Source organism: Rutidosis leptorrhynchoides, chromosome 6, assembly GCF_046630445.1.
Source record: "Rutidosis leptorrhynchoides isolate AG116_Rl617_1_P2 chromosome 6, CSIRO_AGI_Rlap_v1, whole genome shotgun sequence".
NCBI lineage: Eukaryota > Viridiplantae > Streptophyta > Magnoliopsida > Asterales > Asteraceae > Rutidosis > Rutidosis leptorrhynchoides.
In genome coordinates this window covers 325,444,085-325,470,349 of record NC_092338.1, presented here as the reverse complement: position 1 = coordinate 325,470,349, position 26,265 = coordinate 325,444,085, and the positions used below count along the sequence as shown (strand labels likewise).

The 26,265-nt window shown below is 34.7% G+C and overlaps 1 protein-coding gene across 1 annotated transcript; it reads right to left on the bottom strand.

Moving 5' to 3' along the window:
• Positions 1 to 5,454: 5,454 nt before the first annotated feature.
• Positions 5,455 to 7,787, bottom strand: LOC139854681 (uncharacterized). The gene is made up of 6 exons (XM_071843972.1): positions 7,416 to 7,787; positions 7,194 to 7,320; positions 6,995 to 7,132; positions 6,725 to 6,940; positions 6,255 to 6,515; positions 5,455 to 5,918 (listed from the first exon to the last, which is right to left on the bottom strand). Exons 1-6 carry the CDS (start codon positions 7,785 to 7,787, stop codon positions 5,455 to 5,457), a joined length of 1,578 nt encoding a protein of 525 aa, XP_071700073.1.
• Positions 7,788 to 26,265: the final 18,478 nt, after the last annotated feature.

The window sequence follows — 26,265 nt, the reverse complement described above, 5'->3', positions numbered from 1 at the left end:
TTGAGATTCGGGGTTCACGAGGTTTGGGCACATCAAGGATAGTTCGGCGAATTGTTGATTATAGGCATTGAGATCGTTTCCGACCGCCTCCAAGGTTCTTAGCTCTTGTTCGAGCTTTCGGGTTTCTTCGCGAGGGAAATATTCGATGACCATCTTTTCCCTTAAATCGGCCCAAGAGAGGGCGTGAGCTTCATCGGTACCCACCGATTGTACATAAGTATTCCACCATGTAAGAGCGACACCGGCGAAAGTGTGAGTGGAGTATTTGACCTTGTCTTGGTCCCGACAACCACTTATGCTAAAGAAGGCTTCCGTTTGCTCAAACCATCGGGTGAGCACAACCGGTCCCCCGGTTCCATCAAAAGTGTGAGGTTTGCACCCCATGAAGGCTTTATAGGAGCATCCCTCGTTTGAGTTACCGGCTCCATTGCTGTTGTTGTTGTTGTTTTGGTTGTTGTTATTATTATTGTTATTGTTGTTGGATGAGTGACCGGCCATGGCCGCATCTACGGCGGTGGCTATCATGCGTTGTAGAGCTTGTTCGGGTGTTTCACGGCGTGGTGCACGACGAGGAGGCATTGTTCCTTCAAAACAAAAGAATACCGTTGGTTAGTATTCTAAATAATACTAACCGTGATATGGAATAAAGATAGAGAGAAAATTTTCCTTGACTCGCCTTAAATTCTTTATGTCATAATGTCGGAACGTTCATATGAGTCACCGTAATATAATCCCGGAAATTATATTACCCTGATTCATATGTGCATTCGACATTATTTCATATAGTCAAGGTGGCGTGTCAATCAAATTAAACAACGTGAGATTTAGATGAAATAAGAGTAGATATGAGTAGAAGCGTTCGAGTATAAATGCACAAATAGTCAAGTAATTCCTACTTCAAGTCTATATGCCGGTTGTAGTCTAGACTCACCAATGTACCCTATGACTCGGGGTTGACACCAATGAACTCTAAATCCCTACAACCAACGCTCTGATACCATCTGTAGCGACCCGACCAAATCATGTTTGACGGCGCCGACTACTTCGGTCCCGTTGCGTGGTCATAAGTCTTTATTATGACTTTTGACCAAAATATGTCGCATTTATTTTATAAGAAAAAGGATGTTTCAAGTTTACAAATGTAGTTCGAAAGACTAGTTACATTACAATGTTTAACGTACGAATGAAACCTATGCGACACAATTTAAAGTAGTCAAAAGACGCTCCATCTATGCATGTATACTCGACATCCAAGCAAGTATCAAAAAGAGTGCGGAAGCATGTATCAAGTAGCTTTCAAGGACCTGAGAAAACATATAGAAAACTGTCAACGAAAACGTTGGTGAAATCATAGGTGTTTTAGTAAACGTTGCATTTGAACCACAAGATTTAATATAATATGATTATCTAAATCATTTGCATTCCAAAGTTGTTATTTGTTTCGCGGGCACCCAATTATCAAACTTAACTGTTTTGCACCCTTCGCGTAGTGTTAGAACATACACTAGACCCGAAAATATATTTCATCCGCTAACGGTAGCGAACCGTCCGAATGAGGCTCGTCAAGCCCATGTGATCACATAATATAAGTTCACGTTTACACCCTGCAAGTGTAACTAATGATAATTGAATTGAGGCTTTTTGTTCAAACCCGTACGTGGAATGTTCGTTTTCGTACTTGTGTTCAAAGTGTAAAAGTATGATACGTATATGTTTCTCATCCCATAGTTTAAAGCATAAAAGTTGTTTGAAGGATGGGACTATGATCTCACCTTTGATTGCAAGAGTAAATAAGTACTTCAACAAGTAATGTGCGCAAAGGACAGCGCTAGTCTCGACCTAAACAAATAGGTTGTATCAATAACGATAGTCACGAAGGGTCAAAGTTGCTCAATTAGTCCTATGGCTCAACACGACTCGATTATGAAGCATGTGAAGCAAATAGTCAAGTTTCATGCAAGATACATGTATAGAAACAAGTTAGAAAGATTGCATAATCAATTGGTTAAGTTTGACAAAAAGTCAAACTTTGGTCGGTCAAAGTCAACGAAAAAGTCAACATGTTCGGGTCGGGTCCCGAACAAATTTTCTATGCTAATTATTCATATATAAGCATGTTAGAACAAGTTGCATGTGAATTGGAGGTCTAGAACGGGCCAAACATTTTTCACATTTGGGACAAGGAGGTCAGAACCTGGCCCCCTTATATGTCGCGCCGCGACAGGAAAGGGCCGCGCCGCGGCAAAGGCCGGGTGCTGGTGCCTGGCCAGTCCCAAATGTTCAAGTCTCAATCCAAAACCTTTTTGTGCATAAAACACAAACCGCTAACACTTAGGACTCGCACCTTATATCGTTGGAAAGCTCTTTTGACGTAGAATGCAACTAAACACAATTCATTAATCAAAAACCTCATTTGTAACAACCGAGTTTTCAAACCAAGTGATCATTCAATGCACACATTAATGCTTCAAACTCACCAATGCACATTTAATGATTTAGGCATTCAATGCATACCTATGACATGCCATTTCGTAGGTAATTGAGCATACAATACAACTAACAACTTACTAACAACAAATCATGGCAATCAATGCATCAAATAATCATTTCAAGTTCATTAAACCCTAGCTCAATTCCACCAAAAATCACTAAACAAGTTCTTAGAGTTTTCTCATGCAACCTATACATCAAAATGAAGCTAGTAACACTAGGAACACATTTAATACATGCATTTATAACATTTAACAACATTTAATCATCTAAAACTCAAGATTAAACACACCCATTTTGCTAGTTTATGCAAGTTACTTCCAAACAACAAATCAAGCAATTCAAACACATAATCTTGTTAGACTAGAGCCATAGACACTAATTAACAACCTTGTAACTCAAAAAATCTCAAGAACACAAAAATTAGTGATTTTAGAAAGTTACCCAAATGCAATGAGATTGGTATGGAATCGAAGAGGAGATCACGAGGAGTTCAAATATGTAATTTGTTTGGCTCGAAGCTTGATCGATTTAGTATGGATGATGATTTGCTTTTTGATGAATTTAAAGAAAATATGAAAGTAGAGAATGAAAAGAGAAAAAAAAATGAAAAATGGAGGTGGAAGATGGTTGACTAGTCAAGTGCTAGTCACCATTTTGGGGTTTTGGCAAAACAAGTCCCTCAAGTTGTAGTCGGGTGCGTTAAATTACCTGAACGAGATAATTTGAAACGCGTATTAACGGGAGATGTTATAAACATATAACGGAGTTTAAAATAGTTAAACGAAAAAGTAGACGGAAAAAGGCGGGATGTTACATTCACCAAACACCTCGTTCTATATCTTTCACCTACATCAAAACCCTAACTTGATCCAAGCTTGAAATTGGTTTGTGGAGCTTTAGAAACTGATTTATATCATCTTTGTAATCATCAAACCAGGTTAGCATGCTTGAATCATTGCTTGAATCTTGTGTAATTTGGGTTGTTGTGTTCTTGAGAAAAGTGAGTTTTGATGCTTGAATCTTGATGAATTGTGTTTGTTAGTGTTAATTGTTGTTAGATATATGTTCTATAGTTGTTATATGATGTTTTTGAAGTGGTTTCATGATCAGATTGAGTAAAAATCATGTTTTGGGGTCAAAAAACGCGAAAACAGCGAGCTGTAGGTGTTCATCAGCACCCACACTTTTAACAGGTCACTCGTATGAGTGACCACACTTTTGAAGGTCAACCACACGTGTGAGGACTCACTCGCACGAGTGAGACCTTAGTCACACGTGTGAGCACAGGGTCAGATTTGTGGAAACTTGTTTTGGTCATAACTTTCAAATCGTAACTCCGTTTTTGATGAATCAAGTATCGTTGGAATTGTAATGAAAAATCCTTTCCAATGGTAAACTTTTAATAATCTGGATCAAACTTTATTTTGGTCATAAAAAGGGGTTTTATGGTGTATGCCTTGTTTTACACGCTTTAGAGTGTCGTTATGGGTTGAAATTATGATGTAGACTTATCATATAGTGATTACATATTTTTAGGTGTTGATTTAGTGTATGTATTGATATTTGATGTTGTGATTTTGGGTTGAAACCCATATAATTAGCTGTTGCTACTGTTCTTCATCACTAGCACGAGTGAGCCTTCACTCGTACGGTTGAGGTAGTCAATCGTGTGGTGAACCATGCGAGTGAGTGGTGATGAGAACTTATGTTTTGATTGTGATGATATGTACAGTTGAGATGTGACTCGTACGAGTCACTGGTCACTCGTGTAGTGAACCGTACGGATCAGGTGAGTCATTGTTGGATGTTTGGTCATAGACCAAACGTACGAGTGAGTTGTCAACCGCACGGTTGAGTGTTCTCAAACGTGCGTGTGATGGGGTTACTCGTACGGTTGATTGAGCATGTATGATTCTTTTATTTCTATCTCGTTTTTGTGTCTGTCTTGTTGATAGAATATTATCAGGATATAATTACTGACTTTATTTGTATCTTTTCCAGGTGATCAGGAGAAGTGAAGACTCAGAAATATAAGATCTCTAAGTTCTTCTCGTGCTGGTATTCGGTGAGTGGGTTAATCTAGCCGTTAAGGCATATAGTGACATGACCTAGGCCATTGAACTAGTTACTATGATTTGAATTATGTTGTATAGTGTTGTAGACTGTGGCCCCGCGTGTTATTTGGACCGACCTTGCTTCTGATCAGGTCAGGAGAGATCAACCTTGCTTCTGATTAGGTTGGGCTCATTGATGTTGTATGATTAATATAAGCCGGAATCACGCGTCCGTCACGTGTGGAAGACTTATACTAGTGATACAGAGTTATGAGTTTTCGGTAGACTCTAGACTGATCAACTGGGGTCGTTGGCCCGGCCACGCCGCCGAGTCTCTCAATGGGTTGCTTTGGATTACCCAGATGGTTGCTTCTGAGTGACCATTCCTTGTAGTTATCACGGTTGCTTTGGATTGACCGTTGCTGTAGATAATTTTGGTAGTCTTTGGAAGTAGTTGATTGTTAACTATTGTATGATATTGTACTTGTATCGCTTTTATGTGATTTGCTAATGGCAGATTACTCTATTTCTGTATGTTCTAGTGGTTATTTGATTAACTGTCTGCCTAATTTGATGATGCGTGTTCTAGTGATTGTACCTATGTATTTTAGCTGTTAGATTAGTCCATTCACTTAGCTTCGTGCTAACCCCTCCACCTTCCCCCTTGCAGGTTATAGGTCTTTTGCTTTTGTGGACATGGGAGAAGATGGGCGCGTTGAGTTGTGTTCGACAAGTCTCGAACTCTGATGTTTTCTATATAAAATCGGATATTAAAGTAACACCAGTTGTTTGTTAAATATGTATTGATAAATGAATTTGTAGTAAATATGTTTATGTGTGTACATAAGGGAACGTTTTGTAAGTATGACTTCCGCTGTGTTGTTAAAAAAAAAAAAAAAGTACGGTGTTACACACACTTTTCACTTCTACTTTCAAACTTATCTTTCTCATTTAAAATATTTGAAAAACATAAACACCCAAAAGTTTTTATGTGGGAGAGATTTGGTTCACAATTGAATACAAGCTCATAGGGACACATTCCATCCAGCACAACAGTAGGCAATCTGTTAATAAGATAACAAGCAGTCAATACACATTCACTCCACAAATAAAGAGGTAACCCTCCCTGAAACATAAGACTCCTAGCTACATTTAGCATGTGTCTATGTTTCCTCTCCACAACACCATTTTGTTGTGGAGTGTAAGGACAAGATGTTTGATGAATTATTCCTTTGTTTTTAACAAATCCATTCATTCTCCAGTTAGTAAATTCAGTTTCATTGTCACTTCTCAAAACTTTAATGGACACATTAAATTGATTTAAGATCAGATTATAAAATTCAGCAACATTTTCAAACACTTCAGTTTTATCTTTTAACATATAAATTCACACAGCTCTTGTATAGTCATCTACAATAGTTAGAAAATATTTATAACCTTCTTTGCTAGTTACTCTATAAGGACCCCAAACATGTAAGTGAATCAAGTCACCTATCCTTTGAGTATTATGATCACTCAAAGGAAAAGGTTCTCTGGATTGTTTTGCTTTATGACAAGTATCACATGGATCATTTGTAGCAATACTATCCAGTTTTAACTTATGTTTTAGTACATTTAACACTTGGTCAGAAGGATGACAAAGTCTATTGTGTCATAATTGGCAATTCTTTCTCAGTTGAACAGAATTGGACTTGATACAATACTCACCACTATTATCAAAGTAATATAGACCCCAAATTTGACTACCAGTCTCCACAGTTTCCTTCCCCAAGTCCTGAATGTAACATTTTTTATTATCAAAACGAACAAACAAATTAGCATCTTCAACAAGTTTATATACAGACAGTAGATTCACACAATATTGAGGAACAACAAGAACATTTTTCAAAACAACTTTATCTGAGAGTTTGTAATTTCCAATTTTATACACAATAGCTTGTGTACCATTAGGGTGAGCAACAGTTAACCCTAGGTCAGATACATCAACAATACAGTTAACCCTAGGTCAGATACATCAACAATGTCAATCATTTTATTAATTGTGGATGTCATATGTTGGTTTGCACCAGAGTCCACAACCCAAGCATTGCTTGGGTTATAAGACTGCATAGATGAATTAAGACAACAAAAATTATTAAATTTTTTATTAAATATTTTACTTTCATTGTAAAACACACCTGCAGCATTATTTTTAAAGTTTCCAGATCCACTTTGAACTGATGGTTCATTAATCAAACTCATTAACTTCTGTATCTTCTCATGTGAAAAAGGAAAAGAAGAAGAACCAGAACTAGAACAATGGTCAGCAGAATTAGTAACAGTACTATTATTTGAATTTATTTTTCCTTTATTCCGAGACCCTTGATTAAAGTTATTATTTCTTTTCTTAAAATCTGCAGGATAACCAATTATCTCAAAACATCTCTCTATTGTATGTCATATCATACCACAATGTGTACACTTAAGATTAGGGTTAGGACCTCTATTATTATTAAACCTTCTGTTACTATTGCCCTGAAACTGTGAAACAAAAGAAGAAGAACCAGTTGAAGGTTTATTACCCAAACCCCCTATGTGATTCTTCCCTTAAAATAATAGAAAATGCAGTTTTAACATTCATTTCAGTCTGAGATGTAAGAATATTACTTCTAATTGGAGCATACACTTCATCTAATCCCATTAGAAACTGCATTAACTTTAGCATATTAACATGTTCAATAACACCTTTTGATTTATCACAATAACATAAAGTTAAACATGTCAAAGCATCAAACTGTTTCCATAATGAGTTCAACTTGTGATAATAGTCAGAAATACTCATGCCACTTTGTGTAAAGAATTTATTTGATGATGAACGTTAAAAATCACAGACTTATCAACTTTATCATATGTCTCCTTTAACTCTTGCCATACATCAGAAGCATTTTTTGAAAACACTTGACCTAAATACAGTTCTTCTGAAATGCATCCAAGGATCCAAGTCAAAACAACTGCATTACACCTATCCCATTGTTTGCCTAAAACCTCATCTTCGGTATCTTTAATACATGTTTTATCAATAAAACCCCATGTATTCTTAGTTTGTAAGGCAAGAGTCATTGCAGAGCACCATACTTTGTAATTTTCAGTCCCCCTTAGTTTAATGGTAATTAAGGGGGTACTTGATATATCACTAGCATGCAAGTACAGAGGATCACCAAAGTCTAAATTACTAATAGCAGTAACACCTTCCTCACTCATCTTGTATTAAGATAAGCAAGTATCAAATACACAACAATCAACAAGAACAGATATAACCACAGATTAGACACAAATATTCAGATAAACAATGAATAATTGCAAATAGAAAGCATAATATAACAAATAGTCACAATCACAGGTTAAATGAATAGCTATGCTTGATCAGGTTTTCTTGAAGTCTCAATGGACCAAGATTCAAGAGTTGGGCACAGTGTTGACGTAACCACAATACCAGATCTAAAAGAAAATAATAACAGATCTCAAACAATAATCAACAAAGAAGAGAAGAGATGAAGAACAATTTCACAACGAGTGCTCGGTAGATCTCAGAAATTTCAATAGCAGCGAAAGAACACCAAAAATTAGGGTTAATCACCAATTCGAACCCTAATTAAATCTGAACCAGGTCTCAAGTAAGAAACCCTAACAATCGTCAATTCGATGAACCATACACCCCAATCGAACAAATACCCAATCATGTACTGCTATTAATGTATTAGTTGTGTGTATCAGTTTGTACTAAATGTGTACTCATGTACTGATATGTATAGTTGTAATATTGTTAAGACCTTTGTGTATTTATAAATGTGTTACTATTCGTTTACGATGTTGCATTATTCCGAAAGTTTCACCAAACTATGAAATTTTAAACCTTTCAAAATATATCAAATGTAAAGAAAAAATGGAAAAAAGAATGCAAAAGGAAAAAAAAAAAAAAAAAAAAAAAAAAAACATAGATTAACTACATAATTTAAGTTCAAATTGCTGTTATAACTTACAAGTACATAGTTATAATAGCAAAAAAAAAAAAAAAATAATTGGGCTGCAATTATAATAAAATTGAAGTAAAAAGCAGTCCATGTACGAGTTAGGCCCAAAGGTTGACACAAAGGGGTAGTTTGGTAATTTAACTTCATTCTGTATATAAGACCCCCCAACCTTTGCAGACCCCATTTGTTTTCACAAAGAGTAATAAACTAAGCCTTGACGATATTCAACCAAATTCATATTTCATTTGATTTATGATAAGAAAAATAGGATAGGAAATACGAACGGTAAATTAACCCCCACAAATTATCCCACATGCCCACACCTGCTTAACACGATATCCTATCTTGAACTATTTTTTTTTTTTTTGAACTATTCTTCCTTCCTTCTGTGCATTTCATCTTCCTAACCCAAACCGAGTTCAGTAAGGTGATTCATGTTGGAAGCTTCGACGAGCCCAACACACCCACTATAGAGGACCTAGACTATACTAGACTCACTACACCAACACTTTGACGTTGGTTAGCCTTTAATTTTATAAATCCTTAGTGCACAATGTACTTAGGCGACAGTGTCGACCACATATCTTTAGGCGGTATAACCGACCATGTATTACTTAGGCGGCAGAGCCGACCATATAATAAGAACAACAAAAGTGCACTAAGAACTTAAACACAAACTAAGGCTTGATCGGGAAACTTAACAAAAACACTTATATTAAATTACAATTACAATATTACTTACAAGCTTTCTCTTCTCTACTTTCGCTAACTCACACTCTTCTTCTCTTCTTCATAACTCACTTCTTATTTCACTCTCACAACTTTCACACACTCTACAAATGAAATCTCCTCCCATATTTATACTACTCCATGGAACATTCTAGAACCTAGATATTTCCATGGATATATAAATATCTAGATATTTCTACAACCTACAAATATCTAGATTTTTCTTTTACATTTCAATTTCTAGATTTTTCTCTCATATTCTAATATCTAGATATTTTCTTATACATATTAATATCTAGATATTTTACCTATATACATTTACTAATTTCATATTATTCTAAATTTGCATTGTATTTTAACACTCCTCCTCAATGCAAATTTTCTTCCAACGATGTCTTGCAGACCATTCCAAGTGCTTCTCTGAATTTTTCAAACTTTGATTTACTTAGGCTCTTGGTGAATATATCTGCAACCTGTTCATCTGTCTTTGTTGGCACCATCTTAATTTTTCCTTCAAGGACCTTCTCACGAACATAGTGATAGTGCACTTCTATATGTTTTGTTCTTGCATGAAAGACTGGATTTTCTGCTAGTCGTATAGCTGATAGGTTATCGCAAAGAAGATTTACTTGATAATCTGTTGATTGATGAAGATCTTCCATTAGTTGTTTCAACCATGTAATTTCTTGTGTTGCTGATGATGCCGATCGATATTCTGCTTCAGTGCTTGATAAGGATACAGTTGGTTGTCTCTTGCTGCACCATGATATTACTCCCGATCCAAGACTAAACATGTATCCAGTTATTGACCGTCGTGTATCATAGTCTCCAGCGTAATCGACGTCACAATATCCAGTCACGTGACATTCTTTTGTTTTTTTGTATAAAATACCAAAGTTGATAGTGCCTTTAACATACCTTAAGATGCGTCGTACAACATCAAGGTGAGGCTTCTTTGGATTGCTCATGTATCGACTAACCACTCCAACTGCATAAGATATGTCTGGCCGGCTTAGTGTGAGATAAATAAGACTTCCGACCATCTTTCGATACATGGTAACATCTTGAAGACTTTTTCCTTCATCTGCTCGTAGTTTTGTATTCGGATCCATTAGGGTTGAGATAGGTTTGCAATTAAGCATTCCATACTTTTGTAAAAGATCTCGCGCATATTTCTGTTGTCCCAGAAATAATCCTTCTCTTTTCTGCTCTATTTCGAGTCCAAGAAAATGTTTGAGTTCTCCAAGCTCCTTCATATGAAATCTGATAGATATATTCTCTCTTGTTCTTTGGATCTCCTCATAGTGATCTCCCGTGATGATTAAGTCATCCACATATACTAGCACTATGGCTAGTTTTCCTTGATCTTGTTTCACAAATAAACTAGAATCTGAAGGAGCAACTGTGAAACCACTTTGTACTAAGAACTCACCAATTTTCCCGTACCAAGCTCTTGGAGCCTGCTTCAAGCCGTATAGTGCTTTCTTTAATTTGCAGACATGCTCAGGATGGATCTTGTTCTTAAAGCCTCTTGGTTGCTCCATATAAATGTCTTTGTCAAGTTCTCCATGTAAGAAAGCGTTCTTGACATCCATCTGCCACAGCTTCCAAGATTTGCTAGCGGCTAAAGCTAGTAGAGCTCGAATTGTTGTGATCTTCGTCACTGGACTAAACGTTTCTTCATAATCCAGCCCATATTGTTGAGAAAAACCTCTAGCAACAAGTCGAGCTTTATACCTTTCAATGGAGCCATCTGATCGAGTCTTCACCTTGTAAACCCATTTACAAGATATTGGTTTTACATCTTTTGGCTTTGGAACTAAACTCCATGTCTGGTTTTCTTTTAGTGCATTAATTTCTTCTTCCATCGCTTTCTGCCATTCTTGACTTTGTGCTGCTTCTTCATAAGTGAAAGGCTCAATATGTATTAATTGATCCACATGAGCAGCATTGGCATACCTCGAATTAGGTTGCCTCGGCCTTGTTGATCTCCGTAATTCTTGTACATGCTCCTCGGCATCCATTTGGCTTGGACGAACCTCTTCGAATGTAGATTGATGTACCCCAGTTTTCCATGGACTTGTTTCCTTAGAGTACGATCCATCTCCTTCTTTAATTGGATCCGATATGTGCTCTTTATGTTCTTCTTTCTCTTCTGGAACTTCTTCTAATCCATGAGATTCTGGAATCTCTATCTTTTGAGGTGACCACCATGAAGAAGCTTCATCAAATACCACATTTCTTGAAGTATGACACTTCCCAGTATTTGGATCACAACATCTCCATCCTTTTCTTGATTCATCATAACCGACAAAAATGCACCGAATTGCCTTCTTATCAAATTTGCTTCGCAGATGATCTGGTACGAAGACGTAGCATACACATCCAAAAACCTTGAGATGGTTGACGGTTGGCTTGATCTTCCATAATCTTTCATATGGTGAAATATATACCAACTTTGTTTGTGGGAGTCTGTTAATCACGTATGAAGCCGTCCTCATACATTCGGCCCAAAATTTTCCTGGTACATTCTTACCATGAAGCATACTTCGACAGGTTTCAGCAAGATGACGATTCTTACGTTCTGCCACTCCATTCTGTTGTGGAGTATTAGGGCAAGTTAATTGCCTTCTGATCTTGTGCTTCTTAAGATAGATATTGAACTCGGTTGATAAATATTCTCCTCCATTATCTGTGCGTAAGCATCGAATCTTAGTATTGAGCTCACTTTCTACCTTGTTCTTGAACTCTTTAAACTTCAGAAAAGTCTCCGACTTCTCCTTCATGAAGTAAACCCACACATATCTTGAGAAGTCATCAATGAATGTCACCATATATTTCATACCTCCAAGTGATGTTTGTTTCACTGGGCCGAAAACATCTGAGTGTATGAGCTCTAGTGGTGTCTTGGACTGATGCGCTGACTCCTTGAATGGCAATTGGTGAGCTTTGCCAAATTGACATCCAGCACATATTGTATCTGTTCGGATATCAATTTGAGGAAGCCCATTTACTATGCGTTTTACCATCATCACATTTAACTTGTTGTAGCCCACATGCCCAAGACGTTCATGCCAAAGATCAGCCGTCTCATTTTTTCGAGTCTTATCCACATAAGCTGTTTCAGCAGATAATACATAGACCGATTCTATTCTTCTTCCATGCATAACTGGATTTCCAACCACCTTTACCCTCTTGAATACGGACACATCTTCTGGTCCAAAGAGCACATAGTTCCCTTCTGCTGTCAATTGTGGTACTGACAGTAAATTCTTCTTTAGGCCAGGGACAAGATACACCTTCTCGAGTTGGAGCTTATGAGAGTCGCCTTCATTTGGAATTATTGTCTTTCCAATGTGAGAAATAGACAACCTTGAATTGTCGGCTGTCAACACGACTCTCTTTCCTTTGTAATCCTCCATTTCTTGCAGCTTCGTCTCATCATTGGTCATAGGATTTGAGCACCCAGAATCAATGATCCAATCATCTTTGTAGTTTATTTTTGACTTTAAGGTTGCTGCAAGAGCTTGATCATCCATGTCAGCTTCAACGGAGAGTCCTGCTTCTGCATCCCATGTTTCCTCATTAATGGTTGCTTCGAATGTGACCTCTTTCTTCTCATCTCTTGCGGCGGCCACATTTCCTTCGAAAGTTCGCCTTCTGGGGAATCTACATTCTCGAGCAAAATGACCCTTCTTGCCACAATTGAAGCATTCACCATTCTTTCTCTTATCATTTTCCCCGTATTGTTGGCGATGCTCTCTTCTTCCTTGTTGAGCTCCCCCTGAAGCGTTGCCTTTTGATTTTGGGTGACCCTTCCACCCATATGTCTTACTTTCTTTCATCGCCTCTTGTCTTCGAGATGTTGCTTTCTTTTTATTGGTGAAGAGTGCATCTTCTCCGTCTTTTACGGTTACTTCATTCATCTGCTTGGCTAATGCCTCTTGATTTGCCAATAGATTCTCCAGCTCTATTAATGATGGTTGAGTAGGTCATCCTCTCACAGCGGCTATAAATCCATTATACTCGGATCTTAAGCCGTGGATGATAATTCTCTTCATCCTTGCATCACTCACTTTCTCTTCAGGAGCAAGTTGAGATATCTCACGGCAAATTGATTTCACCTTGGTGAAATACTGAGAAATAGACAGACTTCCTTGTGAGATACCCGCGAGCTCATTTTTCAAGAGCTGGAGGCGTGGTTCATTCTTCTTTGAAAATAATTTTTCAAAAGTTTCCCAAGCTGCCTTTGGTGTTTTCTCGTCACAGATGTGCTCCAATAGATCCTCCTCGATTGTAGTCTTCAATATAAATAAAGCCTTCCCGGCCTTGATGTTCCATTTTCTCAAGGCTTCAGCATTTTCTTTCGGTGGAGGCGTTGTGTCACTGCCAGCAACTATTTCCCATAAATCCTGTCCTTGTAGGTAGGATTCTATGCAAGTCCGCCAATAACCATAGTTGTGGTTATTGAGACTCTTGATTCCACTGCTCGTACTTGCAAGATCTGTCATCATGACGTCCAACGTCCAATAAGCTTGGTCCCTGACCGATGAGCTTTCACAGTTCCTAACTGTGCTCCGACAGAATCTCCCTTAGAGCCTTGGTGAAAACAAGTCGATGTAAACGTCCAACGTTTACCGATGAGTACCTCCACTAGCAATGGTCCCGAATGACCCGCTCTGATACCAATTGTTGGAAGCTTCGACGAGCCCAACACACCCACTATAGAGGACCTAGACTATACTAGACTCACTACACCAACACTTTGACGTTGGTTAGCCTTTAATTTTATAAATCCTTAGTGCACAATGTACTTAGGCGACAGTGTCGACCATATATCTTTAGGCGGTATAACCGACCATGTATTACTTAGGCGGCAGAGCCGACCATATAATAAGAACAACAAAAGTGCACTAAGAACTTAAACACAAACTAAGGCTTGATCGGGAAACTTAACAAAAACACTTATATTAAATTACAATTACAATATTACTTACAAGCTTTCTCTTCTCTACTTTCGCTAACTCACACTCTTCTTCTCTTCTTCACAACTCACTTCTTATTTCACTCTCACAACTTTCACACACTCTACAAATGAAATCTCCTCCCATATTTATACTACTCCATGGAACATTCTAGAACCTAGATATTTCCATGGATATATAAATATCTAGATATTTCTACAACCTACAAATATCTAGATTTTTCTTTTACATTTCAATTTCTAGATTTTTCTCTCATATTCTAATATCTAGATATTTTCTTATACATATTAATATCTAGATATTTTACCTATATACATTTACTAATTTCATATTATTCTAAATTTGCATTGTATTTTAACAATTCATACACAATATCTAAGGTTCGAAGATCATTTCATCGGATTAACAAGCTCAAATTCACAACAATTCGATTCGAGTTCATCGTTCGGATTCACAACTTCTTCAAGTCGCAGGATAAGGAAGCTAGTACAATTGATTTCGAAGTCCAATTTGATCATTTGATGATATTATTGATTTTTGTTCATACGATGAAGATGAAGTTCATATACAGTAGACGGTTTGGGTTTATAGTGAATTAGGGATTAGGGTTTTTATTCAAACGTATATACTAGTCAATTGGTGCGCGTCAATTATTTTTATATGGAATAAATTAATTAAAGGACGAAATTACCCTCATATGCCTGGCACATGTGAGGGGTTAACGTTAAAAGGGTGACTGACGTTAGGTTGGGGCACCAACCACAAAGCTTAAGCGAATGAAAAATGAAAATGTAAACAAACCATAGGTACCAACAGCGTAATTTTTTCGAAATATAAATTGCATAACGTTAAATTCCGATGTATACAATCACAGTAGCATCAATCAATAATTAATTAAACCAGCTATTAAATATTAATATTGTTGTCATGATACTACGTAGTAAACACGGATGATAGCACAAACGTGTCGTAAGCAAAAATGGCACAATTTTAATTAAGGGAATTGATATGTACATAACTCACTTTTGTTATGTACACAACCATACTATGGTGTTTTACAATATTATAAATTACAATACTGTAAAACATCATGGTTGTTTACATAACAAAAGTGAGTTGTGTACATATTATTACCCTTTAATTTATCATGTACAGAGTATTGATTTAGTTTCTCATGATCATGATATATAATATAATAAATATATATAACCACATGTCCTTTACCGTATCAGATTAAAACCGATAAGCAGATAAACATCAAATAATATAAACACATTACATACATGGTTTAATCAAAATATCGCAAATCCCAGATTTGATTATAATTATAATTATAAAATTTAAACATCGCAAATCATAATAGTAACGGTGGGTCAATGGCGAAACAAATAATGAACAATTATTTGTTTGAAGGCATATATTCAGACATATTATAATCAAAATCACAATCAAATATAGATCAATAATTCAAAGGTCTACTACTTTCTGATTTAATTTATATAATGGTAAGATATTCCACTATTTTAAAAGATCCTACTACCACTGGATAATGGATATATATTATACTATAATAATAGCTCGATTCACAATTTAGAAAGAAAATATAAATCTTTAATATCACCAATTTAATTACAAACTCCGTTAACAGTCAACACGGAGAAGGATGTGTATGAAGTCTGTATTTATTTATATATGTTCACCACAATTCACACATATTAAAAGCCATATGTATAGTAAATATATGTTTATAATTCCTAATCGTTCAACATGTTAAAGTAGATTAATAACTATAAGATCTATAACTCATTAATATGCTTGTAACTCGTTTATAAAATTATATAAGCATATCAAATCTGATTATAAGCATATCAATTTCATGGAACATGCATCTGTTTAAGTTTGTAGGTAAAATAATATAGGAAACTAAAATAACTAAACATGTTATAATAAACGTAATAATCAGATTGCTAATAAATAATCAAAAAGATAAAGTTAAGAACGATCTAACCGATATTAGGTTGAACCGGGCTTGTGTTTGACAGAATTCTCTTAAACAGATTCTTCGGCTATTCCCAGGGTACACGGTACGAAGCAACGTACTGCCGGACTTGAACCATTGCCTGAAAGAAAAACCGGAACGGGAATACCATGTTGCGGTTGAGAGGAAAACGCATATCGTACAAGAATGCTTATACGATTTGGTGTGTATTTCTACAAACCCTCAAGGCAACTATTTATAGTTGAAACCAATGCATGATGTGGGACAAATGCAAAAACTCTCTAGAATTTGCTCCAAACGATCAACTTTGAGATTCGATATCTCATTGACTTTTAATCCATTTTAGACACACTTTAGACAGTTGTAAAGCACTCGTTAAAGGCTACAAAACTCACTAACTAATCATCAATATATAACACTCTATCATATATTAAATTGTGTCTAAATATTGGTGAAAACATACTTTTTACCAATGTTTTTCCAACAATGACTATATATATTCCCTTATCTTATAAATATAACGGAAAGAGCATATCTTTGTTCCGAAACATTTTGAGAAATTGAACAAGATAGACATTTAAACAAGTTTTTTTTTTTTTCCGATTGAAATTTTAAATAATTTGATATAAGAGTCCTTTATCAAATATTAAAATAATTTAATATATGAATCATCGTTTTAAAGTTTGTTGGAAACCCAACATACAAGAGACGGGTTAAGAGTGGTCTTAGACAAGGAGATCCTTTAAGTCCATTTTTGTTTTTAATAATTATGGAAGGTCTTCACTTGGATCTGAAGAGGGCTGTTGATTCTAACATTATTAAAGGTGTTGTAGTGGGGGATTCAAGAGTTAAAATTTCTCACCTATTTTATGCCGATGATGCTATTATCGTGTCGGAATGAAATCATGAAGAGATGGATGATATTATTCGAATTTTCAATATCTTCTTTCTTGCTTCGGGCTTAAAAATTAACATTGGTAAGTCTAATGTTTTTGGGGTAAATGTGTCTTCGGAAGAGATGCTTGAAATGGTGGCTCATTCGGGTTGTGCTCAAGGACACTTTCTGTTTAAATATCTTGGCTTACCTTTGGGTGTAAATATGAATTTGATTTCTAGTTGGAATTCTATTGTGGATCGTTTCAAGAAAAAACTTTCTACATGAAAGGCTCGGTTGCAGTCTTATGGTGGTCGTTTAACACTCATAAAGTCGATTCTTGGTATTTTAGGTATATATTACCTATCTATATTCAAATGTCCAGTAAAAGTAATTCATGAGTTAGAAAATTTGAGGTGTGCATTCTTTTGGGGTGGTGATGTAGAATCTAAAAAAAATGTGTTGGGTCAAATGGAATTCGATTTTTTCTTCATAAGATAAAGGTGGTTTGAGCATTGGTAGCTTGGCTTCTTTTAATGTGGCTTTGATTTTGAAATGGATTTGGCGGTTTTACACACAACCAGAATCATTATGGAAGCGTGTGGTGTGTTCAATTTATGGTGCACCATAAATGATCAAGGTGGTTTGAGTCACTTGATCATTTATTATTTTCTTGCTCTATTGCTAGCGAAGTGTGGTACAAATTAAGAATATGGTTGAGCTTCAGTTTTCCTGTTTGCCTTAGTTGGGCTGACTTTGTTCATTGGTATGATAATGGGCCACTTCTAGGTCCAATAAGTTGCAGATTTATTCCATTGTTTCGGCTTGTTTGTGGATCCTTTGGAGATATCGGAATGGAGTTGTGTTCGCGGACGTAAAGATTAAAAAGGGAGACTTATTTGATACGATCCGTTCAGTGTTGTGATGACCCGGAAATTTCTGACCAAATTTAAACTTAATCTTTGTATGATTAACATTTCCGACACGATAACCAAAGTCTATGAAGTTGAATCTCAAAATTTTGAACTATTCAATTACCCTTCGATTGTTCTCAACGATTCGTGAACAGTTATATGTAAATAGATACATATACTATAACTTGAAAACGTAACAAAGTGTTGAGTATATGATACTGTGAATTAAAATTTATTGGTTTGATTACCTGATCGATATATTTAACTACGGAGATAAAAGATTATGCAAAATGATTGAATTAAAAGATATTTATTGAATCCCTTACGGATTATAATATTATTACGAGTCTCTGTTGTGAGGTCCACGTTGATTTAAGAAATCGTTCATTTTTAACGATATTCGAAATAAATATTAAAGTGTTTGTTTAAATAACGTAATTTGGACACATACAATAATAAGGAATATTAACTGTTGGAATTAGATATGAATAAACTTGCGATATGTATTTTAAAACGTGTTTATTAATATTGAAAATATATATTTAACAATACGATACAATATAATATTAACTTGGTCATAAAACGAATTGTTATTATATATATATTAACAAATAACGAGAAGATGATTTATAGAAGTAAATGACCAAAACACTCAAAAGTATAAGTTATATCTCGAGTGGTATAGTTTATGGACAATTTAAGACTATATTTTGACAAAGGTACGAGTCGCGAAACGTAATGTACAAGTTTTCTCAGCGTACGAAAGGACGTTCGAAAAACCGGAACCGGGACATAAGTCGAGTGATGATGTACGACTTATCGGAACAAAAAGTACAAGTCAACTATGCATGTGAATTTAATATAATATATAATTAATTATATAAATTAAATATATTATATATATAATTAAATAATATGTCGACAAGCAAGAAAACAAACGAAAGTGAGCTGTCCAGACAGGCCATGCGATCGCATGGCATTTACACTGAAAGCCCATGCGATTGCATGGGCATCAGATTCAGCAAACATGTATAAAAGCTAGATCGTTTCTGTTTTTTTGATGCATTCCATCCATCTCTCTCTCACACTCTTATATTTATATTTATTATTATTATTATTATTATTATTATTATTATTATTATTATTATTATTATTATTATTATTATTATTATTATTATTAAGATTAATATTATTATTAATCTTATTATTATTATTATTATTATCAGTAGTATAATAATTATTAGTATTATACATAAAATACTACGACGAGGTTATGTCTAAACGATTTCAAAAATGGTTTACGAGCAAGCTAGAGCTAAGGAAATTATGGGTTATTGCCAAGGAGGTTATGGGTAATGTTCGGGAGTATATATGAATCAAACCTAGTGTTTATCATCTCCGTTGCGTCTACGTACTTTTCTACAATATTGAATCTCAATATTGATACGTAAGACTTATATTTTTATCTTTTATATATTAATTGTGTATCCATGTCTAGTGCTCGAGTATATATATTTATACATGCTTGTATGCTAAATTTTATCGCTAAACAGTTTATAATGAATCATGAATTAAATACATATATTACTGGTAAAAGGTATATGATATACATGTTTTTGGAAAGCTAGCGAAAAATCAATAACTTTTCATTTAGATATCGAATAGTTTCGAAGAACGAATCAAAAGATATGGTCAACTGAATTATAATTGACGATAATTGGAATTGCTTTTGAATCTGCAATTAATATTTAAATAACTTGTTTGTAAGGTTGATAAACTGGATTTTTGAATATATTACCAGCCGAGTAAATGAATCCTTATATAAAACACGTCTCGTTTGGTTAAGCAACTGTCAAAATTGACTTTTTGAAATGACTTTGGATAACTTTTGTATGTCGATCTCGAGCATTAGGATTGTGATACACTATGACCTGACCTAGCTTGATAGACATTTATTGACCAACATATGTTCTCTAGGTTGAAATCTACGATTATTTGATTTCCGAGTTTCGGTCACATTACGATGAACAACTTTATGTGCTGCTAAGGTGAGTTTCATATGATCCCTTTTACTCTCTACATTTTTGGGCTGAGAATACATGCAAATGCTTTATTAACTGATTTACAATATTTATATGTGTGAGTTTCATTTGCTCCCTTTTTAATTGCTTTTGCAATATATATTTTTGGGCTGAGAATACATGCACTTTATTTTAAACACAATGGATACAAGTACATACTAAATTCTACACTGAGTTTGAACCGAAAATCCCTTAGCTTTGGTAACTAGTAACTGCCAGTTATAAGAACTGGTGGGCGCGAGTAGTAGTATATGGATCCATAGGGCTTGATATCCCCGTCCGAGCTAGAGCACTAGCCTTTTAACGGACGTATGCTATTTGAGAAGCGTACACGTTGGTTTGCGTGTACTATTAAGATGATTATACAAAGGGTACAAATTATATATACGTTAAGTTTAGTTACCAGGGTGCTCAATCTTGTAGAATATTTTGATAAACGTTTCTGGGTGAAACAACTGAAATCTTGTGATCCACTTTTATATACAGATTATGCGAAACACTAAAACTATGAACTCACCAACCTTTGTGTTGACCCTTGTTAGCATGTTTATTCTCAGGTTCCCTTGAAGTCTTCCGCTGTTTGCTTATATGTGATACAAGCTATGTGCATGGAGTCTTGCATGCTTTATTCAAGAAAACGTTGCATTCACAAAACCATCATCATGTATCCATTTTGACTGCATTGTCAACGGAAGTATTATTGTAAACTATTATTTACGGTAATTGTCTATATGTAGAAATCATCAGATGTCGAAAACCTTAGAATTAAATATTCATTTATGGTATGCCTTTTCAAAAGAATGCAATGTTTACAAAACGTATCATATAGAGGTCAAATACCTCGCAATGAAATCAATGAATGACGTGTTCGTCCATATGGATTTGGAGCGATCATCACAGTTGGTATCAGAGCTTTGGTCCTAGCGAACCAGGTCTTGCATGAGTGTGTCTAACTAATAGTTGTTAGGATGCATTAGTAAGTCTGGACTTCGACCGTGTCTGCATGTCAAAAGTTTTGCTTATCATTTTTTGTTGGAAATTACCTACTTATCATTAGTCTAGATACGTTTTACTGCATTGATTGCATGAATAGCGTATAGACAAAATTCATATCTTAGCGTATCTGTTACTGTAAAGTTTTCCTGACATCTTCCGAAAATTTCTCCGTGATTTATGGAATTTGGTATTATATATACATATGTAAATTATGTATTGAAGAATACCAAACTACATTCTATAATCTAATTCATACAAAAAAAAAAATCATCTCCCTAATTATACAAGATGGATCCCGTATCTAGTTCAAATTCCTTAAACTCTGACAGCTATTCCGATATGGATATTCACCTGAATTCCGTAGACAGTGTAACCGGAATGGATCAACCAATTAGCCATCATCTATTCTGGATGAATTGGGGATGGGTTCGTAGCCTACTTAATTATTGGAGACAAGAAGAAGGCGATCCCTTCCATCCACCACATTGCCCTCTTGGCGAAGAACCTGAAGCACTTACCGGCGAACCTGTTCGTAATACCATTTTCTCTCTCATCTCCAGAATATCTCGTCATGATCATATACTCTCTCAAATTCTAGATCTTATTCATCCGCTCGTCCGAACCGCCAATCATCCCGGTGTAGTAGAAGAAGTCAGCGAGCTTCGCGCTCGGGTAGTGGCTTTGGAGAATATGGTGCAAAGGTTACAAGCACCAGCAGAATCTCCGGCATCAACAGTACCACCGACAACAACACCAACAGTACCATTACCACCACCAACAACATCCGCACCGCAAGCCTCAACATCACAATATGTTCCTTGAACATCAACGTCATACGCATCGTAGTTACCAAGAAATACCAGCAACAATAACCGATGAAGTATTAACTTATTTCCCCTGAAGAAATTTTATGTATATTTAATATATATGAATTTTGAAATCAAAATAAATCTTTTCGTACTAAGCTATTACGTGTGAATATTAACTGGTAGGTACTACTCGGTTAGTTCATATTACTAATATGCAATGATGTACATCCTTCGTTAACAACTTAACCATTGTTAACTACAATCTCTGTTTCAACTTAATGAATTCGATTTCATAATAAACTAAGTGTATTATTCAATTACATAATTGATTTTACATTTTCATTTTCGAAGTACTCGAAACTTTTCAGAAAACATCATCTGTGCCTTGTAAGGTTCACAAAGATTCCACAAGCATCAACATCCTTCACCGAGAAATAAGAATAAATAATGGAGTATCGATTACATTAGCGAAATACTCCGCAAAGATTATGTAATCTTTAATGTTTTAGAGATTAATCATTTCTAAGTCAAGTCGAAAATCAGATGAGCTTAATATGATATTAACTCATTAAATCTGTATTAGATTTAAAAAAAAAATATACATACATATATTTTCATAAAGACGGTAATAAAAAAAAAAATCTTTTGTACAAAGTATTAATTGTGAAATCTTTAACGGGTAGGTACTACTCGAGAAATATTTAAGTTCACAATTAATATGTTACACTGTACATTCTTCAATTTTGATTCAAAAATCATTAACTATACTCACTATCTTCACAATGATACACAATCATTTCATACAAATTCAATCACATATTCTGATATCGACGGATCAGAATCCAAGCCATAACTCTGAACCGGTGACATCATTCTTAGATCTCTACATCTTTCAAAGCTATACTTTGACTTCAAAACTATGCAAGATCCTTTAGCATTGTTTTTACCGAAAATAACCTTGCAATTCCTTTTCAAAGTATCCAGTATTATCAACCATTCAATCAGTCAACGACGACCTTTCAGACTTGTAATTTTGGCATATACGTTTTCGTTACTGGGGAAGCTTTCATGTTCCACCACATTAGCAGTAAATTTACCAACAACTTCATTGATCTTTGACCTTCCGAAAAATCCTTATACTCATTGAAACCGTATCATGTACTCATCCACATCTTGTAACGGCAATTGCCATACCAACTATCGGGAATTAGCAATCAGTATTTTGAAATCTTGTAGCACGTCTACGCCAACAGTTATATGTGTACATATAACGTCTACCTCCTGGACTTACATACTTCGAATGTGAAGTTTCCAAAAAACACCCCAAACTACGAAACTAGTTCTCCGAATTTTGGAAAAATGTTGATGAAGCAGCAAAAACTGTAAACGCCCCTTAACAGTCAAAAGTTTGATGATAAAGAATAGTATGGTGGTAAAGCTGAGAAAAAGAGAAAGTTTGGAACTGGAAAACGGATTGAGCAAAGTATGAAAGAGGTTGTGGATAAATCACAAGGACGAAACCTGTCTTCAAAGAATCCAAATGATTCAGTATCTGCTAAAGCCATTAACGAATACCTTGCTTCCGAATCTAAACCCTTGCGGACAATATTCTTCATCATCCTCTGATATTAGAAATTCTAAGATATCATCGTATCTTTCATTATAAATATCCTCCATATTTCTGGAGATAATTTCATAATCATTCTTATCAAAAATCAATTTTCTCTTTACGATATCTGTGTTACACCATAAAAGAAACTATTTTAGTTTCTAAATTCTGAAACTTTCAAGTTTAAAATATAAATGTTTTGAAGTAATGTTGGGAATTGAAGCATGAGTTAATATAATATAATGACACTTGATCAACGTGATTATATTACAGTAAGTCATGCTGAGTTTCTAATGGAACGTGATAAAGGTTCACATATCATACCCTCATCATGAACCATGTTACATAACTCTTTCATTCTATATAATCTCTAAAAATATCAAGAAATTTTTTTTTTAATGATTCAGTCTTTTTCGAGGTATTCTGGTAATTTGACAAGTCAGATTGTGCTATTACCATTTCTTTCTTAGAACATTAGTTATGTTCATCTGAAACTTCATACCTACGAATTCTGGACCATTATCCGCTTGACTTAAGGTCGGGAAGAGAAAACGAAAGCATGAAGCTCCGAAATATAATGGAGAATATAAAGCCCGATAACAACCCCGAAATTACAAACCGTGTATATCAATGCGTATAGCAATATAAAGACACGGGAGAATGAAAAACACTATAACCCCAAGGTAATAGTAAAAGAAAATAACTTCCTCTGGTGGCAGATGAAAAAGAAGAATGAAGGATACGATAGCCAGGAAAATATCAAGAATCAGAACTGGATTAAGCATTTTCATAATCTATTGGGATGTATGAAATAATAAAGAAGATTATAGGAGTGCTGACAATAAATGAAACGGAAGAGGTCAATTTATAGCAAAATATCGGACGCAGCAATAGAGGCAGGTTACGCATTTAATCAAAGAAAATCCTAATTTCCGCAAATTCTGAAAAATCAAATCTTATTTAAATTATGAAGATTTTCTATTCCTTAAAATCCGAAAATCAATCGTTACTACATCAAGAGATAAGACGCATCTCTATTCTCCATTTCACTTGATTACGATAACTTCTCTCATACGCTTCGAGTAATTGGATTATTTTATGCATATTATTCAAACATAGATAAAACTCTATTATCAACTAATATTCGTCATTAAAACATTTTTATTATTAGCCATGACGACCTCACTCAAATTTCGGGACGAAATTTATTTAACGGGTAGGTACTGTGATGACCCGGAAATTTCTGACCAAATTTAAACTTAATCTTTGTATGATTAACATTTCCGACACGATAACCAAAGTCTATGAAGTTGAATCTCAAAATTTTGAACTATTCAATTACCCTTCGATTGTTCTCAACGATTCGTGAACAATTATATGTAAATAGATACATATACTATAACTTGAAAACGTAACAAAGTGTTGAGTATATGATACTGTGAATTAAAATTTATTGGTTTGATTACCTGATCGATATATTTAACTACGGAGATAAAAGATTATGCAAAATGATTGAATTAAAAGATATTTATTGAATCCCTTACGGATTATAATATTATTACGAGTCTCTGTTGTGAGGTCCACGTTGATTTAAGAAATCGTTCATTTTTAACGATATTCGAAATAAATATTAAAGTGTTTGTTTAAATAACGTAATTTGGACACATACAATAATAAGGAATATTAACTGTTGGAATTAGATATGAATAAACTTGTGATATGTATTTTAAAACGTGTTTATTAATATTGAAAATATATATTTAACAATACGATAAAATATAATATTAACTTGGTCATAAAACGAATTGTTATTATATATATATTAACAAATAACGAGAAGATGATTTATAGAAGTAAATGACCAAAACACTCAAAAGTATAAGTTATATCTCGAGTGGTATAGTTTATGGACAATTTAAGACTATATTTTGACAAAGGTACGAGTCGCGAAACGTAATGTACAAGTTTTCTCAGCGTACGAAAGGACGTTCGAAAAACCGGAACCGGGACATAAGTCGAGTGATGATGTACGACTTATCGGAACAAAAAGTACAAGTCAACTATGCATGTGAATTTAATATAATATATAATTAATTATATAAATTAAATATATTATATATATAATTAAATAATATGTCGACAAGCAAGAAAACAAACGAAAGTGAGCTGTCCAGACAGGCCATGCGATCGCATGGCATTTACACTGAAAGCCCATGCGATTGCATGGGCATCAGATTCAGCAAACATGTATAAAAGCTAGATCGTTTCTGTTTTTTTGATGCATTCCATCCATCTCTCTCTCACACTCTTATATTTATATTTATTATTATTATTATTATTATTATTATTATTATTATTATTATTATTATTATTATTATTATTATTATTAAGATTAATATTATTATTAATCTTATTATTATTATTATTATTATCAGTAGTATAATAATTATTAGTATTATACATAAAATACTAAGACGAGGTTATGTCTAAACGATTTCAAAAATGGTTTACGAGCAAGCTAGAGCTAAGGAAATTATGGGTTATTGCCAAGGAGGTTATGGGTAATGTTCGGGAGTATATATGAATCAAACCTAGTGTTTATCATCTCCGTTGCGTCTACGTACTTTTCTACAATATTGAATCTCAATATTGATACGTAAGACTTATATTTTTATCTTTTATATATTAATTGTGTATCCATGTCTAGTGCTC